Here is an 18,073-nt window from a genome sequence, read left to right as displayed (position 1 = left end):
CCCACCCTTACCTTATTTGCTCGGCCCAGGGGCCATGAGGTCAGCCCCAGGGGCCGCGCCGGCTCACACATTAGAAGTTGCAATTCGTTTAGAAGTTCCTTTTGGAAATGGGAAAAAACCCAGATACTCCAGTCTGACAGGCCCCACCCCCCCCCATCCTGCCGGGACTTGCTGTAGTACCATGCACCAGTAGATCCCAGCCCTGCAGTAAGAAAGGGGCTAGCTAATGGCCAGGGTGCTGCAGAGATGTGGGCAAAGGGAAGGATGGCAGCTGTGAAGCTGGTAGGAGCAGCCCCTTACCCTGAACTTGACACACTTCCTTGGTGCCCACGGCCTTCCCTGTGATCCTAGAGCATCCCTGTCTTTTAAACCCAATCCTAGCATCTCAAATCCAGCAGGGAAGAGAGGCACATGTGTGTGGGGGTGGTTGGGGAGACAGCCCCGCTGGTGTGATATGGCTCCCCTTTCCCCTGGCGTTGAGCACAGTCCCCTACTCCATCCAGTGCCTGATACCCTCCCACTCTGAATGGCAGCCCAGGGAGCCCACTGGCTCCCCTTGTGCCCAGCCCTTGTGCCCTTGTGGTTGGTTAGGAGCAACCAGAGGCAAGTGCAGCCCAGTGCAGTTGCTGCAAAGCATCTGTGGTCTCAGTGGACGGAGTAATGAACCTGCCCCCTACACCAACCATGTGAACTGGGGCATGGCCCGGTGTAAATCCCACCTGAGCAGTGGGTGAAAAACAGGCGCTACTTCTGGACTGAGCTCCCCTCGGAGGGATGTCCGGGGCTGGCCTGACGCACAGCTCCTTCTCCAGGCAGGTCTCCTAGGGGAGGGGGTGGCAGGGGCAGGCAGAGGAAAGCTCACCAGCTTAGCACTCAGTGGTGTGGAATCACCTCCAGGCTGTGTCCCCGGGGAGGGAAGTGAGGTTTCCTGTAGACCCTGCTCTAGTTGGGGTCAGCTGGGTAGCTCGGGGCTGGGCTATGAGCTACCACGGACAAGGAACGCTCCGGAGCAAAGCTTCCCAGAGAGACTCCCAGCTCCCCCTGTAATTTTGGCATTCCAAGGAGCCCCTCGCCAACCCAGAGCAGCGCAGACTAGGCCCCTTCTCCTTTGAACCCAGCACAGCTCCCCCTAGAAAGCACTGATTCCTAGAGCACACCTGGAGGATCTGAGGAAGGCCCCCTGGCATGGGACTCAGGAGAACCGCAGCCCAAGTGAGCCTCCTCCTAACACTGGCCCTGCTAGAAAGGGGAGGAAGAAACAGCAAGATAGTTTGATTTGTTTGGTTTTAATAACAATAATCCCTTTTCCCCGCCCTGGACAGCATGTGCCCCGGGGTGTCTGGGGAACCAGCTGCCCGACACCCCTCCCTGCCACAGGGCTCCATCAGCTCCACTGGCACACAGAGACCAGGCCCTGCAAGCTCAGCGAGAGGGCTCTGATAGATACAGCAATGCACTCCCCTTCTGCTCCTTGTCTGCCAGAGCAGCCTGGCCCCTGGCATCTGCTTCCTTTAGGGGTGGGTGGGTGAGGGGCAGCCCCTGGGCTGGTATGGCCCAGCACAGCAGTCTCTCTCCCCCGCAGTACTCCCATCAGCCCTGGGGAGAGAGGGAGCCCTGTGGACAGGTGCTGGGCGGAGAGGTCCTGCTAGGATGGCACATGAGTGGGAGCTAACAGGCTTGCGTGGAGGAAGCAACGGCAGTCTCAAGCCCTCTTGCAACCTGCATCCCCCCCATCCAATCGGCTCATTCTTTCTTCCCAAAGAACTTCTTAAAGACGGATTTGTTCTTGTGGCGAGAGAGGGCGCCTTCCCGTGGGCTCCCCGGCCTGGCCACAAAGGAGTGACAGCGAGCCCTGGGCATGGCCACTGCCTGCTCCCCGATGTACAGCGTGATGGAGTAGCTGTTCCCAGCCTCCAGGGGCTCCTTGGGCACCGACACCGGCGTGATCTTCTGGTAAGTGGCTGAAAGAGATGGAGCATTGGACAGGTTGCAGCTTCCCATGGAAACACCACCACCACTGAACTATCAAGGGCCCTAGGATATGGGGCCTTTCCCCTCCAGCCCCAGCTCCTGTATGGCCCCTGGTCAGAGGGATGGTCTGGCTTGCCGGACGGGGGGTGTCATAACCCAATTCCCTCTCAGGAAGTATGAGAGCTTTGACTAGCAGGGCCCCAGCTCCAATCTGGTCCCACATGTGGGGGACTGTCTGGATAAGGGGCATTGGGGAATGGGATACAAATACAGGGACTTCCTATCCACTTTATTTTGGGAAAAAGAAAAGGAGTACTTGTGGCACCTTAGAGACTAACCAATTTATTTGAGCATAAGCTTTCGTGAGCTACAGCTCACTTCATCGGATGCATACCGTGAAAACTGCAGCAGACTTTATATACACACAGAGAATATGAAACAATATCTCCTCCCACCCCACTGTCCTGCTGGTAATAGCTTATCTAAAGTGATCATCAGGTTGGGCCATTTCCAGCACAAATCCAGGTTTTCTCACCCTCCACCCCCGCCACACAAATTCACTCTCCTGCTGGTGATAGCCCATCCAAAGTGACAACTCTTTACACATTTATTCACAGGAGAGTGAATTTGTGTGGGGGGCTGGAGGGTGAGAAAACCTGGATTTGTGCTGGAAATGGTCCAACCTGATGATCACTTTAGATAAGCTATTACCAGCAGGACAGTGGGGTGGAAGGAGGTATTGTTTCATATTCTCTGTGTGTATATAAAGTCTGCTGCAGTTTCCACGGTATGCATCCGATGAAGTGAGCTGTAGCTCACGAAAGCTCATGCTCAAATAAATTGGTTAGTCTCTAAGGTGCCACAAGTACTCCTTTTCTTTTTGCGAATACAGACTAACACGGCTGTTACTCTGAAACCTGTCTTTATTTTGGGAGTAACCTCCCCAGGTACCCAGAGAAGAGACCCATCTCTATTGCAGATGTGTCGCAGTGAGGAGAAGGATGTTGGTGCCATCACATGGTGGCCTTTGGCAATGAAATTCAGACCTTGAAAAGGAAAGCCTGAACTTCCTGGGGAAAGGACACCTTAGGGATGGGGGGGAAAGTCTGCGGTTCAGCTGAAAGCCAGTGACGCTGTGCTTAGTCCAGAGGTGGGCAAACTATGGCCTGCGGGCAACATCCGGCCCACGGGACCCTCCTGCCTGGCCCCTGAGCTCCTGGCCCAGGAGGCTAGTCCTCAGCCCCTCCCCTGCTGTTCCCCCTCCCCTGCAGCCTCAGCTCACTGCGCAGCCCCTGGGCAGTGGGCCTGCGAGCTCTTGCCAGGCAGCACAGCTGCAGAGCCGCAGCCTAACCCGGAGCTCTGTGCTGCGCGGTGGGGAGGCGGCCTCTCCTGGTGCTCTGGGCGGCACGGCTGTAGCGCCGCCAGCCTCTGGTGCTCCAGGCAGCGCAGTAAGGGGGCAAGGAGCAGGGGGGGTTGGATAGAGGGCAGGGGAGTTCGGGGAGGTGGTCAGGGGGCAGGGGTGTGGATGGGGGCGGGGCGGTCAGAGGGCAGGGAACAGGGGGGTTGAATGGGGGCATGGGTCCTGGGTGGCAGTCAGGAAGGAGAGGGGGGCTTGGATGGGGCGGTGGGGGGCAGTCAGGGGCAGGAGTTCTGGGGGCGGTCAGGGGACAGGGAGGGGTGGATGGGGCAGGAGTCCCGGGGGGACTGTCAGGGTGTGAGAAGCGGGGGGCACGCCTGGCTGTTTCAGGAGGCACAGCCTCCCCTAACCAGCCCTCCATACAATTTAGGAAACCAGATGTGGCCCTCAGGCCAAAAAGTTTGCCTGCCCCTGGCTTAGTCCCACAAGCCCAGGCAGAGGCCAACCTGGGAAGCTCATCCTCTTTACAGCTTGAATGGCTCTTCTAAAACCTGCATATAACTGATACACTCTCCATCCCCATCCTCATCCCCGAGTGGGTTCAACCAAGCATGACTCACAATCCCAACCCTTGCAGATCGGCTCTGTGATGGGAACACAAAGAGACTTGGATCTCAGCCCCCTTCCCACCACCTCTGACTAGCAAACCACTTATATGTAGCAGCCTGCCACAGCCAGCCAATAAGAAGCCAGAAGCCTGCTAAGGCCCGTCAGTCAGGATTCTCTACCACCATTTATGCCAGGATCTCCAAGTTCTTTACAAGCACAGCTCCACTGGAAGCGGGGGTCAGGGTTACAGAGGGGGAGACTGAGGTGCAGTTTCCTCTCTGGACAAAGGGCCAGAGCCAGGAACAGAGCTTCAGCCCATGGGCTCCCAGTCCCCTGCTCCTGCCACTAACCCAGTCTTCCTGTGCTGCATACCTGAGGTGAATGAGTGGGACCTCCTCTTGTGTGTCACCAGCGCATCCTCCTCCTCCTGGTAGCTGTTATCCTGGGACTTTGGAGACCCAGCAGGCAACCACTGTCTCTGCCCTGTCGTGTGGCTGACGGCTCTGTGATTATCTCCTAATGCAGAAAGGGGAAACACAAGGAAAGGAGCTTATATATGTCAGACAGACAGAGAAGGGCTTCTAAGCGCAGATTGTTCTAGCTCAAACTCAGCATGTTACAATGGTGCTGTGGTTACAGTGGTGCAGCCTGGTAAAATGCAAGGTGACAACAGGATGCCACTGCGCCAGCCCCAAAGAGCCTTGGGACACTTGTACAGCCTGCAGGGGAGGATTAGCCTACCAAACCCAGGATGGTGATGGGAGCAGAAGATGGGACCTTTCGCCTCTGGAAATCGGTAGTGACCCAGCCTCATTCCATGGCTGGATTGCGCAAGGGGAGCTGGTGGGTTTCGGTCCAGCCACTGGTGGGACAAGCGTCCTCATCACAAAATCACCAGCTCAACAGACAGGGTGAGGCCTGGCATTTGGCGGAGAGACCCACATTAAAATCAGGGTGTTGCAAGGAGGGAAGGAGGGGACTCAGTAGGGGGCGCTCTCTCCTCTTGAGTAGCAGTGACCCAGCACAAAGATAGGGGGTGCTGTGCTGCAGGGAGTGGTGGAGGTGTCTCAACAGAGGATCAGCACTGAGCCCAATGCTCTGAAGGGGGCTGTGCTGCAAGGAGGTGTTGTGTGTAACTCAACAGGGGGCGCTCTCTCCTCTGTCCTCAGTGCCCAGAGGACAGATGAGGTGGCTTGGCCAGGGCACTCTGCACAGGAGGTGGGATGGGGGTGAGCTGCGGGGAGGTTAACCCAGGTGTCCTGCCCAAACTCCAGCGTGGGTGAGTCCATGGTGCCTCTCCAGCTGGAGGGAGGATTCCAAGGGCATTAGTGTCTCCCACTCAGCTTGGTTCCTTCCCACCACATAAGGGCTGATGTCACTTGTACGCGCTTCGTACCAGCCCTGAGACCGTGCAGGAAGGCCCTGCTGGCGGAAGGACTCAGGACACGATGCTGGAACCTGCAGCTCGGGCGGGGTTATTATGGAGCCACCTAACCAGGCGTGAGTGGAGTAGTGTGAGGAGCACTGCTCTGCTACAGAGAGCAAGGGACACTGAGCTGGGCACCTGAGGAGAGGCCCCAACAGGCTGGGGCGCTGGGAAGTCACCACACCCACCCACCTGCTTGTGAGGCTGCTGAATCCAGTGGGTCCTCCTGTGTCCCATAAGGCAGCTGCAGCCTGGCACTCGACCTGGGCAGCAATGTGATCTCTTGGTTCTTGGCTGTAACAGGCTGATGATGTCCCAGGAGGTGGGAAGAGCTGGAGCTTCCAGGCCCAGAGATCTTGCTGGGTCTGTGTACGAAAGGGAGTGGCAGAGAGACAGATTTACAGAGCTGGTCTCACCTGCAGAGAGGGCCTGCTCACCTCAGGCAATCTGACCCACAGACAATTCAAACCAGCATGGGCAGGACCCCTACCCAAGAGCTCTGAGTAGGGGAGGCATCTAATGCAGGCCTCAGCCTGGCTCACCTGAAGCTTCTTCAAGGCCCAGGAAGCTGGGTAACACAGCATGCTAATGGGGTTGGGAGGTGATACTAAACTGGGAAGAGCTGCAAACCCCAGTGAAGATGGGGCAATATCCAAAGGGACATGGAGAGGTTAGAGACATGGGTAGGTAATGGAAGGAGATTTGGCCTGGTCAGTGCAGCTAATTCATTGGGTCAGCACAGTCCCCTTCTGCTACTCTGCAGAGCCCTGGAATGAGTGGCTCTGAATGCCAAGCGTTAGCCACCATCTGCTCACTGATTGGACGGGGCTTCCCAGCACTCACCCCATAGCAGAACTGGTCCCTTCAGCAGGCTGCGTGACTGCCTGGAAATAATCCACTTCAGGGAAACCTGTGGGCAAAGAAAATATCTATTGATAATGTGGAAAAGAGCCAGCAACGAGAGTCCTGAAATCCACAGATGGTAGGGCCTATCTCACGCCATGCTGGGCTGAACCACCTGGGGCCAAGGCCAGAGAGGTGCTGAGAGTCACGGGTGCTCGGCATGGCTCAGGGTTTGCCCTTCTGTGCTCAGTGTCAGGTCAACAGCAGAGGTTCCCATCTAGGGGAATGGGTTACGGAGGCTGCCTTGGGCAGCCCCAGACGGCCTGGCACCTGGGATGGGTGAGGGAAGTGCCTGTCTGCAAGCTGTCACCTTATATTGAAATGTTTCCAGTTAATGTAGAGTTATTAAAGATAAGGGTGCAATAAAACCCAACTTAGTTTTTGAGCCTTTAGGTCGGTTACAGAAAACGTATTTAGTAGAGGACCACTAGGAGACACTTAGAACGATGAAACTAAACTTTATTCAAAAGCAAAATGCATCGCTAAACAAACAGGGATGTGATTACTATTTACACAGTACCACAATTCTACTTGCACACAAAGATGAAACAGTGTATCAGCGAGCGAATGGACCACTGACGACAGAGTGACGTCCAAACTGATAATCCTGGAACTTAACAGGACCCTTTGGACGTTAATTGGAGCTCCTCCCAAATTAACAAAACAACTCCTTTTATCATCTGTTATCATACTACCTAACATTAAACTGCCCCTTACCATAATTATATTTCCTCCTCCCCCTTATTGGCTCTTTACATTACACATTATTTAAATGAACATCTGACCCAAAATCCTTCTCATACGATCAATACAGACAGAATTGGGAAAAAAAAACATTCACATTTCTCAATTATTCATTAAAAACCCTGCTTGAAGCAGTTATAACCAAAACATAACGGCACCATAACTCAGCTTATGTCCTTGCTAACTGCAATATTCTTACTGTCTCCAACTTATCTCTAACTTCCTCACACTAACCACCTCCATTTCCTAGACTCCTCTACACTTCGGCTAACTTTAAGCCAAAGTCTAATTTGTACATAACATAGGCTACAGACCCCAAGCATGTTTTCTCACAGAGGGACAGTAATTGGTGTGTGGTGGGTCTGACAGGTCTGGGTGTGAGGAGCAACCCAGCTGCATGTACGAAGGGCTTGTTTACAAGGGGGAGTAATCCACTCTATGGGGTTATGATTTCGAAAGCACGCTGACATCTTGCACATTAATTGGTTCACGTAGACCCTGCTGGTGTGCTTGAACACAGTGTTGTTTGAAACAGCACTACATTAAAGCCCACTCGGAAACCTTTGCTGTACACCAGCAGAGTCTACACAGAGCAATTCGTGCACAACACTTTGGTGTGCTTTAGAAATCACACATCCTTACAGCACATTCCCACACAGAGCCCTTCCCTGCTGCACATGGGGGCATTTTGATGCTATTTTTCTGTCCATGTTCACAACATGAAGGGGCACTAGAATGAAAATGAACTAGGGAAGCGGGTCCTGGCTCAGTGTCCGCAAACTAACCAGCCCAAACCCTTCTCCACAGCTCAGGCACCAGGACAATAATGTTTGGCTGTTTACATAACTCCTCTCCTCCCCAGGAGCCCAGCAAGTTGCCCAAACTCCAGACACTCAGCACCGTGGAAATGCAGCCACCTCTCAGGTGAAGGGCAGAACCAGGCACACAAACCACTCCACCACAGGGAGAGGCAGCAAAGAGAAAATTTGGCGAGCACATGGGCAAAATCCAGTGTGCCCAGGAATTCTGAGTGTCCCTGCAAAGCAGAAGGGAGTGTAGGCTCTAAGGCCTGGTCTGAGAGATTCAGATACAGTAACCTGCATGGGACTCTCACTGCATAGAGAGCAGCACCTGAAGTTGGAGCCTATGGCTCCAAGGAATCTGGGAAGTTCCCCTGTAATGAAGTGGGACTGTTAATGTTTTCTCTGAATAGTGTGGGGGTGCCTCAGTTTCCCCTATGCAGTTCTTAAGTTTCTAGGTGGTGGGATAAGGGTGTATGATCATTGCAGAGCCCTAGAGGGAGGTGTGTGCAGGGGTCTGGACACAGAGAATGACTGACACCCTGTTTCCTGGCAACTGATGGCCTGGCCCTTCCCCTCTGCAAGGTGAGAGCTAAAGGGTTGGAGAACAAAGGGATCAGGTGACCTCCTGGCCTGGGAAAGGGACAAAGCCCAGAGGAGGACCGCTGGAGGATGAGTCAGCTGAGGGCTAGCTGGGGAAGATGAGTGAAGTGCAGACGTGGTTGTCTGGCTCACTGCCCCCCAAAATGGACCCAGCTGAGGGGTCCTGTTCTCTGTACCTACAAGCTCTGTTTTAGACCATGTTCCTGTCATCTAATAAACCTTCTGTTTTACTGGCTGGCTGAGAGTCACGTCTGACTGCAAAGTTGGGGTGCAGGACCCTCTGGCTTCCTCAGAAGCCCTGCCTGCCCGGACTCGCTGTGGGAAGCGCACGGAGGGGCAGAGGATGCTGAATACTCTGAGGTCAGACCCAAGAAGGTGGAAGCCGTGTGAGCTTCTTGCCCTGAAGACAGTCTGCTCACAGAGAGGAGATTTCACCAGAGTCCTGCCAGGCTTCGTAGGGAGCAACTCCAGAGCATCGCCTGGGGATTCCGTGACATCCCCTCCTGCTCTCACCCTCAGCTACCCCCTGAAATTTATTCTAAGGTGAGTTTGGGCCTTGGGGGGGATCACGCTCTCACTTGGAAACCTCCAGCAATAGGGGGAGGAAATGTGCTTCAAATCCCCAGGTGCCCTGTAGAGCAGTATGTGACAGGCCCAGGGACTCATGCTGGCCCACGGCAGGGTCTGGCTCTCCTTAGCCTCATGCCCTGGAGTCTCAATGATTCTCTCTCACACCTGGTTGGGATTTCGTCACAGTGCCTGAGCCACCTGCCTGAGCACAGACCTTGTTTAATGGTCATGCCCATAGGAGTGCCTCAACCTCATGGGATCTCACCAGTTTTATGGCAGGGGGACTCAGCTGCTATCAGTGGAGTCACTCCTGATTTACACTGGAGCATGTGAGGTCACAAATCAAGCCTTGCCCTGAAACTTAGGAGAAGGGGAGAAATGCAGACCTCTGACTCCTCCTGCACCAGGAAGTTCAGGAAGGACTATCGTTTGTGTTGAGAGCAAAGCAATGAAAGCACAGAATGAAGCTTCCTGCACAGTTCATCCAACGCCATCCCATCCCCCTGCTATTCCAGCCCTGGGCTCCCCTCACACAGTTCTGCCAGTGCCCCTCACCCCTGACCTGCACCCCCCACCCCCACTATCCCAGCCCTGGGCTCCCCACACACAGCTCTGCCAGTGTCCTGCACCCCTGACCTGCAGCCCCCCTGCTATCCCAGCCCTGGGCTCCCCACACACAGCTCTGCCAGTGCCCCTAACTGCTCCACCCCTGCATTGCATCCTGCTCTGCCAGTGGCTGGAGTGTTCCTCACCTGAATTCTGCTGCAGTTTGGAGACCCACTGGTTCATGAGCGGCTGGGATGGAGCTTTCAAGAGGTACTCAGAGCCATCCCGCAGCCTGGGAGGAAAAGAGCAAGTCAGCAAAACGATGACATGAGGTGCAAATTCCTACCCCACCCCTCCCCAACCCCACCAGCCTAGGAGTCAAAGGGATAGAGGATGGAATTACACTAGAACCCCATATTCACTCCCCCTGGGCTACAGGCCCCAGGGCAAAGGAACCATGCCTCAGTGATTAGGGCCTGGTCCCCAATGCTCAGGGGCTGGCATTTCATCGGAGCTGACTGCTTATCATTATCTGGCTATGCATGTGGTCAATTAAGGGCATTAATCACAGCACTATGAGGAGGCCAGCAGGAGGCACTGTACTTATGGGACCACTCACCCCTCCTGAATCTCTATGGAATTGATTGGTTGGGGTTACTCACTGTAGCCTGAAGCAGTTGGTCTTTTTGGTGTACTCTGTTTCCCGGATGCACTGTGCTCCCGAGAGGTTCAGGGGCAGGGCCACCACGGAGCTCTGCAGCACAAAAGACAGCAAAGAAGACAGTGAGGCCTCTGAGGCTTGGGGCATCTTTTCCCTGTGCTAGCAGGATTCCCTCATGCCTGTGACTCACAACTAACTAGTGTCCATTCTGCTCCATGGTCCCCACCACACCTAGGATCTGCCACAAGGGGTAACAACCAGGACAAAGCTGTTCCCGGCCAGCAGAATGGGGGTGTATGGGGGTGTGTTCATGAAAGGCAAGGCTGGTGAGCAGCAGCGTTCTATGGTCAAGAGACTGTGGGCATCAAGGGGGGCAGCTGTGCCCTGTAGGTGCATGACACTGTGAGGGGCAGAGAGCTGGAGACAGGGGATGGGGGCAGCTGGCAGCGCCAAGTAGGTGTGAAAGGTGAGTGAACCCCTGTGTGTGCCATTCAGTGGGTCTCCGGCGTAATCAGCTAAGGGAATGCTTTGTGCTTGTATCCCCTCCCCCTGGATGCAATGCCAGTATCACCCAGAGACTGGGAAACCAAGGCCACCTCCCCGGCTCACAGAGACCCCGCACTTAGGAGGAGCACCCCAAGCACCAACCCCCTAATGGCCTGAAAGAGGCTGGCAGTAGCAGAGGATCCTGAGGTAGCGGGGATGTCTGCATGGGTGGGGGACTTGTCCTGCCCCTTCAAACCCAACAGGGCTCCCCCTAGCCAAAGGCCCAGACACAAAGAGACAGGCTGGAGAGCAAGAGACCATGGTTCTCCTCTCAGCTCCAGCCATCTTCCCAGAGATCCTTGCTCCCCCTGCTCACCTTGCCAGCCCCACCACCCTAAACCTCAGCCGCATGTGGTGGCTGGGAGGTGAGGGGTTCATTCCCCCATCTGTCCCAGCCCTGTGATCTGCAGCCCCCTGCCACTGATAATGATTTGCTCTTCAAAGCACTTGCATGCATTCATTAATGAAACTGTACTACCACTGTCCGCTATTCCAGCGCTGGTCTGCAATCTGAGGGGGAAACTGAGGCATAAAGAAGGAACTTGCTCAAGGTCACGCAGTAAATAAGTGGCAAACCCCTTCTTCAACCACTGCCACTCCCACTGACATTTCCCTTCCCCCACCTAGAGCCAAGAACAGAACCCAGGAGTCCTGGCCGCCATTCTTCCTGCTCTCACCAGTGGACACTGCTCTATCCTCACTGTCAGCCTCACATCCCCGCCCCGCCTCTCCCTGGGAGAGGCCCAACTGCACACCGTACCTTGAGAGTGTCCTTCCTGTCCTGGTAGAAGCACAGTGTCTGCCTCATCAGCACCGCATGGAAGAGGTTCCAGGTGCGACAGGTTGCCTAACAGATCAGAAGCAGAGGCCAAAGGTGAAGCAGGCAAGGCCTAGCCCAAACAGCACAGCATCTCTACCCTTGCTCCGGGGAGAGTGCCAGGCAGCTGACGTAAATCAACGTGGAGCTTTGCTGACTTCAATGGAACTACGCTGATTTACACCAGCTCAGGATCCAGCCCATTGACTTCAACGGAGCTGCACCCATTTACAGGAACTGAAGATCTGGCCGTCGATGTCCAAGCACTAATTCCTCTCTGTTTGTGGCATGTCATCGGGCATGTTGCAGATTGACTCCAACGTGATACCATCGCTTGGCAGGGCCTGACAGGGGTCGTACAATCCTAGAAGCTACTATAAATGACTGGTATTCTGAGGAATATCACTAGCTCCATGCTGCAGACGCTGACCAGGGTCAACTTCCAGCGTTTAGGGAATGTTTAATAACAGCTCAGTAACTGCTTAGATCCTACACTCAAAGCCATGCACCGAAGTGTTACAGAACTGCAGACCTGATTAAGCACCGGCTTCCCCTGCTTAGAAAGAAGGTAAATACGACTGGCGAGAAGTGCTCTGGACAGCTTGGGAGATCAAATCACCAGCTCCATGACTCGGGAACAGCTGGAGAAACGCTCAAGGAGCTGTTTAGATGGGCAGAATTTCCCCTTTGGGGGTTTTATCCATTTTACCTTCAAAACAGGATCCAAGATTTTCAACAATGGGGGCCTCCCGTTAGGTACCTACGTGCACAGCCAGATGTGCCGTGCACCCCACACCTCACAGTGAAGACAATGGACGTTGCTGGGTGACAGCATCTTTGAGAACCAGGCCACTGACTTGCGTGTCTAGCTATGCACTTAGGAGCTTAACAGGCCCCGCTTCTGGCAGTGTATCTAACATACTGTGTGTGTGATTAGAGACTGATAAAGTTAAAGAAGGAAAATGCAGCCCAGGGCCCACAGAGAAGGCTGGGCAGCTTCTACTGTACCTTTCTGCCTCCTGACTGCAACACGTGTTTCCTTTCCAGAGTCCCTTCCATCATCTGAAACTCCATTTTACTGGGGGGTGTCTGCAAGGAGACAGGCAATGAGCAAAGCAGCCCCAGCACCACTGGGCTGTTGGGAGTGCAGTCCCCCGCAGCCAGCCATCCAGGGGGTCCCACAGCCAGCCAGGACCATAACTTGAAGCCTGCAATGGTAAATGGGTCATTTGGGGTCAAAGTCTCTGTCAGAGGGATTATAATGGGGCCATGTGTGTCCTGATGGAGACATATGCTGCCCTTCCGGACCTAGTGGGAAGGCTCAATGCTGCGCAGATTCAGGGGTGACAGTGAGCTACTGTGCAATGAGACCTTCTTGGGATCCTGTATCCCTGACACATTAGCTACATGGTTCTTCCCAGCCCCATCCATGGCCTCTGGGACCAGAAGACAGCAGTGAATTGCAGAGCAGGGAACCACAGCACAGAGACCATCTTCCTCACATTGGCCTGGATTCGCAGTAAGCCCCGTGCATACATAATCTGTCCTGACAGGGTTATAAATCCACCTTGCTTCAGAAATCACCAGGACTAGAACCCAGCCCTTCAGTTCCAAAACACAGTCCTCGTTCACTTGCTACAGGAGAACTCCCATGGCTGGCACTCACAGACCTTTCATCCTTCTGGTGCATCGAGTCATTACAGGGCAAGACTGCGCCCGTGCATACAGGCTCAAAGGCAGTAGGTTCCAGCAAGTATCTGCCTCGCCATATCCTCACACTATGCACACGCCTGCAGTAAGCACATGTGCAGAGCAGACGTGCATTGCATATGCCCAATCCATCTGTGATCTTCTGTTTAGAGCAGTGGTTCTCAACCAGGGGTACTCATCTAGTTATTTGCCTAGTTTTACAACAGGCTACATAAAAAGCATCAGCGAAGTCAGTACAAACTAAAATTTCATACAATGACTTGTTTATACTGTTCCATATACTATACACTGAAATATAAATACAATATTTATATTCCAATCGATTTATTTTATGATGATACGGTAAAAATGAGAAAGTAAGCCATGTTTAAGTAATCATGTGCTGGGGCACTTTTGTATTTTTATGTCTGATTCTGTAAGCAAGTAGTTTTTAAGTGAGATGAAACTTGGGGGTACGCAAAACAAATCAGACTCCTGAAAAGGGGTCCAGTAGTCTGGAAAGGTTGAGAGCCACTGGGTTAGAGCATGGGATCACATCTCCCTCTAGCGGCCAGTCTCTGCACCTATCTTAGCCTGCTCCTGACTCCCAGCTAGCAGAATTACTGCTTCAACTCAAGTGGCAGGAGGAGGTGATTTTGGTGCTGAAACGCTTGGGTTTGACCCTGCTGATTGCTGTGGGTGAGGTTTGGGTTTGAGCCTTGGCACAGGTTGGAGATGGTGTTCGGACAGCCAGCTAAGCCCCACGTGCTGCTCATGAGTGACCCTTTGTGGCCAGTGCAGGAGCAGGTTAGCCAGGGGAACCGTGGCTCAGAGGCCTGGTATAAAGCAGGGAATATCTAGTTATCCGGACCGATCACTGCAGTGCCTGAGAGTGTGCAAAGGGGACAGTACAGCTTCTGGCAGGTCTCCCCCAGCCCCTAAGAAACAGTACACAGAGCCCACTAACCTTGCCAACGTCTCTGTCCTCTTCCTGATGCTTCTGCTGGTTCTGTGGGCAGCTGCCCTCCACTGATCCCATGGATGCAGCCTCCTTTACCCCACAGGGCTCGTCTTGACAGGGGAAGGATGCCCAGAACCCGCGTGGGCTGCCCTCACTACCGTGCCCATCACTGGTTTCTCTTTCCCCGTCTGGGCTCTGAAGGAGCTGGGTGGAGTTGGGAAGGGTGAACTTGGCTACCAGCACATTATTCGCTGATGTTAAGATCAGTCTCCCACGGGAAACCTCTGGGCTCTGTGCCTTGTCTGCCTTGTTCCGCGACATGGGGTGGGCATCAGTGTCCGCACAGGGGCTCTGCTTGTTGCGTCCCTCCACGTTCCTCCAGATGGCCTGGAGCTCCTCCTCCTCCTCTTCAAACAGCTCGTGGTCAGGGTGGCAAATCTCAGCTGAGCCTGGGAGCTTTGCCCCTTTGGACAGCCCTGATCCGGCCGCCCTTCCATCTGGAGCCAGGCCCTGGCGGTCTAACCCTGCCGACATGAGGCTACGTGGCTGGGCACCGAGCTGGCATTCAGACACAGACAGCAGGGTCGGTAGCTTTGCACACCTTCCAGAGCGTGCCATCAGGCTTTCCTCCAAGGCCTCCTGGAAGGGGGCAGACTCTAGCCGATGCTCTGGGGGATCTTCCTTTAGCTTGCCATTCACTGCGGGATGCTCTGGTTTGGCTGTGCTGGGGTCCCCTCCGGCACCACTCGTGTACTTAGTGGGAGAAGGCCTGAGCTCCACCTTAGATGCTTCTTCGAGTCTGGGTTTGCAGCCTGCTGGCTTCTCGGCCTTTGCGCTGCCGGACGTGCCCAGTGTGGCTGCCAGCTTGTCCCACTCGCGCCCAATCTGCTCATGCAGCACGCTGATGCGGGAGAGCCGGTTCAGTCTGAAGTCCAGGAAATCATCACTGCCACTGCCCTGGCTCCTGGGAGTCCACTGCTCCTCCCCACAGGGGGTGGCACCAATGCCCTGCGCCTTTGGCCTGCGGTAGCTCGGGCTGAAACTCACCTCTTCGAACCAGGTGCCTCCCTCGCTCTTAGGAGCCTTCCTGAAAGCATCCCTTGGCCCTCTGGGCCTTTGGCATGTGGCCAGCGCCTGGTTCAGTGTCTCCTTCCGCAGGCTGGCCCCATTCACCTCCCTCTCTGCCTCACCGGTGTCCCATGGAATCGCCCCACCATCCTGCCTCACCTCCTCCCCTCCTGGCACCTCCTTCTGTGCTACTTTAATGGCGTCCTGGACATTACCAAGGAGACCAAGGTCCTTGGGCAGCTCCAAGCTCAATACGGACCCCAGGGAAAGGTGCTGGCAAGCACTCTTCGCCACTGCCAGCTGGGAACTACTGGGCCCCCAGGCTTGGCTCAGGAATTCAGCTTTGGGGCCACTAGATGCCGCGCTGACAATGCCACATTCTGCCTCAATGGCCGTCCCCAGCGGATTCTTCACAAGGTCCAGCAGCTGCCCAAGCCTGGGGTTCGGAGGTCTCCCTGCCAACTTCTTCCCGCTGCTGCACTTGGGAGGCCAAGTGTTGCTGGGATTGTGCTTCTCCTCAAGCAAAGGCTGTAGCCTGCTGGGACCTGCTCCCACGATGCCCTGCAATGTGAGCAGCTGAGCATCCTCTGCCTTTGCCTGACCCTTTCTCTTCAGGCTGCTGAGGAGGGAGCCGGAGCTGATCTTAGGCAGGGTGTGGAAGGCGGCCTCAGGCCCGGGGCTTGGGACCAGGGAAACATGTGCTATGGTGGGCGCTCGCTTGGCTAGCCGTGGCATGGTCGAGCTCCTGCAGGTGGCGTCTCGATCCCCCTCTTTCTCCTTCACATGCAGGTAGGTGCTCACCTGGGAAACACAAGGGTGGGGAGAGACGTGAGACTAACCCGTTGAAACGCTCCAAGTCACTAGTGCCCAAACCTGTGTGGGCATGGCCCTGGACCCGCTCATGGGCTGGGTCCTTAATGGCATACACTGGCACATGGCTCCTCCTGCCCAGCTGTCAGTCACACATCACAGTAAGCCTCATTCTCGTCACACAGTGGCCAGCGGGGTCAGGCAACCCAAGGCGCATTCCAGGATGTTACAGTCACTTGGCTTCATTGCTGGGGACCAGCTCCCACAGTCCTTTTCTAGTGTGGGGCAAACCCAGTGCTGCCTGAATGGGGGCTGCACTGGCCAACTCACCAGTTGGGCTGCTCCTAATTGTGCCCCCAACACCTGTGATGTGCCTGGGACTACAGATCCCAGCATGCAATGCTTCCAGGGCACTCAGTGGCTTGGCATGCTGGGAGATGTAGTGCAGTAGTAGTAGTGCCCCTTCATATTACAGAGGCTAGCAGTTGCAAAACCCCACAGGCCCTCTGGCTGCCCCAGTATAGCAGAGGCTGGCTAAATCGTTCAAATAGCACCGATCCCCTCCCTGTACCCTTTGCCGGCTGGAGCCCATCTAGCAAAGGAGACTCAGTCGCTGCTGGTGCCCTGATGCTGGGATTTTGCTCCCTCCTGTTTGTGCCAAGTGGGAGGACTCTGAGCTCTTGGGACTCGCACTGTCCCTGCGTTCCCCACCACTCAGCAAAGGTGCCTGTTTCTTACTCCAAGCCAGTGCTGCTCAAACTTATTACACAGGAGGGCCACAGAAATCTACGCACAACCTGCTGTGGGCCAAACACATTCTACGTATTTTAATAAAATTTAAAGTCACCTGTATTGATTTATATTTTAAGTTCAGCTTGTTTCATACGTGTTTCTATGTACAGTATCGTCTATTTACACACACATGTAAACTAAATGATGTACACATGATGACAAAACGCTAATGAATCGGCCATTAATATATTGTGTTCAAACCGGCCATGGGCCTTATGAAATGTTCGGGTGGGCCAGTAAGTTGGGCAGCCCTGCTCTAAGACACCTCCCCCTCTTCCATGCTCACAGATCTTCCTGGCCTTTCCCACTGGAACAGGCAGATTCTTTAGCAGGTCTGCGCAGCCTGAGGCTGGGTGAGGATGCTGGCAAAGACCTCCACCCTCCTGTGGCGGGGGGAATGGATCAGCACTTCCCTGAATTCAAGGCTGGATGCTGCCTGCTATCCCTGAGTCTTCTGGCTGGCTCCCTGTTCCTCTGTCCTGTTCAAGTGAATGAACTATTCCTGTAGGGGCCTGGTCAGGTCACAGCTCTGCTTCCGAGCGCCGGCCCAGCTCATGTAGCACTGAGTCCTAAGCCTGCCTCACACCTAAGCACCTGCCCTAAGCCTGTGACTGTCCAGCGATGGTGCACACTGGGATCTGCTCAGCTTCTCTGTGCTGGGTTTTTGCTGATTCCGAGAGCTCCCGGGAAACCCCCTCAGGATAGAAATACACAAGATAGGGAGCATTAAACAAACACAATTCTGTGTGAAAGCAGCACCAGTAAAAGTGCCTGCCTCACAGCCCCGAAGCCCTCTAAGTATCCCCAGGACAGGCCTGGCTCATGCAACACACCCTCCCGCCACCAGTCTGCCCCAGGGCTCCCTGGCACATTCAGGCCTTGGCTTCTCTGCTCAGGCTGGCAACAGGACTTGTCACCACCGGCTGGATTGTGGGTTTGGAGAGCTGCCCCCTGGTGACTGGACTGAGACCTTCTGACTCATTTCACCTCCCAACAGCCAGCAGATGGAAACCACTTACCAATAGGGGCCAGACAGCAACTGGTGTCCGAGAGGTGAGAGGCCCAGTAGCCCATTCCCTAGCCCCACTGGGCCAGCTGGTGCACTGACCTCATTCTGTGGAGTACTGTGACACCAGGCAGCCCTTGGGAGGCCATTTCTCATGGCAGGGTTATCAGGATGGCATGGTGCCCTCCCTGTTC

The 18,073-nt window shown here is 54.8% G+C and overlaps 1 protein-coding gene across 3 annotated transcripts in view; it reads right to left on the bottom strand.

The window, feature by feature from the left end:
* Window positions 1-1,270: 1,270 nt before the first annotated feature.
* Window positions 1,271-18,073, bottom strand: part of LOC311518291 (uncharacterized protein) — a 44,793-nt gene continuing 27,990 nt past the window's right edge. For all 3 annotated transcript variants that reach the window (XM_084623968.1, XM_084623969.1, XM_084623970.1), the window contains 9 exons: window positions 14,210-16,072; window positions 12,562-12,642; window positions 11,497-11,583; window positions 10,192-10,283; window positions 9,736-9,821; window positions 6,207-6,273; window positions 5,556-5,728; window positions 4,310-4,453; window positions 1,271-1,961 (listed from right to left, as the gene is read on the bottom strand). In XM_084623968.1, the coding sequence (XP_084480094.1) occupies window positions 1,744-1,961; window positions 4,310-4,453; window positions 5,556-5,728; window positions 6,207-6,273; window positions 9,736-9,821; window positions 10,192-10,283; window positions 11,497-11,583; window positions 12,562-12,642; window positions 14,210-16,072 (2,811 nt within the window). In that variant the 3' untranslated portion in view covers window positions 1,271-1,743. The remainder of the gene's footprint in view (window positions 1,962-4,309; window positions 4,454-5,555; window positions 5,729-6,206; window positions 6,274-9,735; window positions 9,822-10,191; window positions 10,284-11,496; window positions 11,584-12,561; window positions 12,643-14,209; window positions 16,073-18,073) is intronic.

The sequence above is a fragment of the Lepidochelys olivacea genome, assembly GCF_965140295.1.
Source record: "Lepidochelys olivacea isolate rLepOli2 genome assembly, chromosome: 3".
Classification (NCBI taxonomy): domain Eukaryota; kingdom Metazoa; phylum Chordata; order Testudines; family Cheloniidae; genus Lepidochelys; species Lepidochelys olivacea.
Note: the sequence above shows the minus strand (reverse complement) of the source record. Positions and strands in the feature narration are given on the sequence as shown.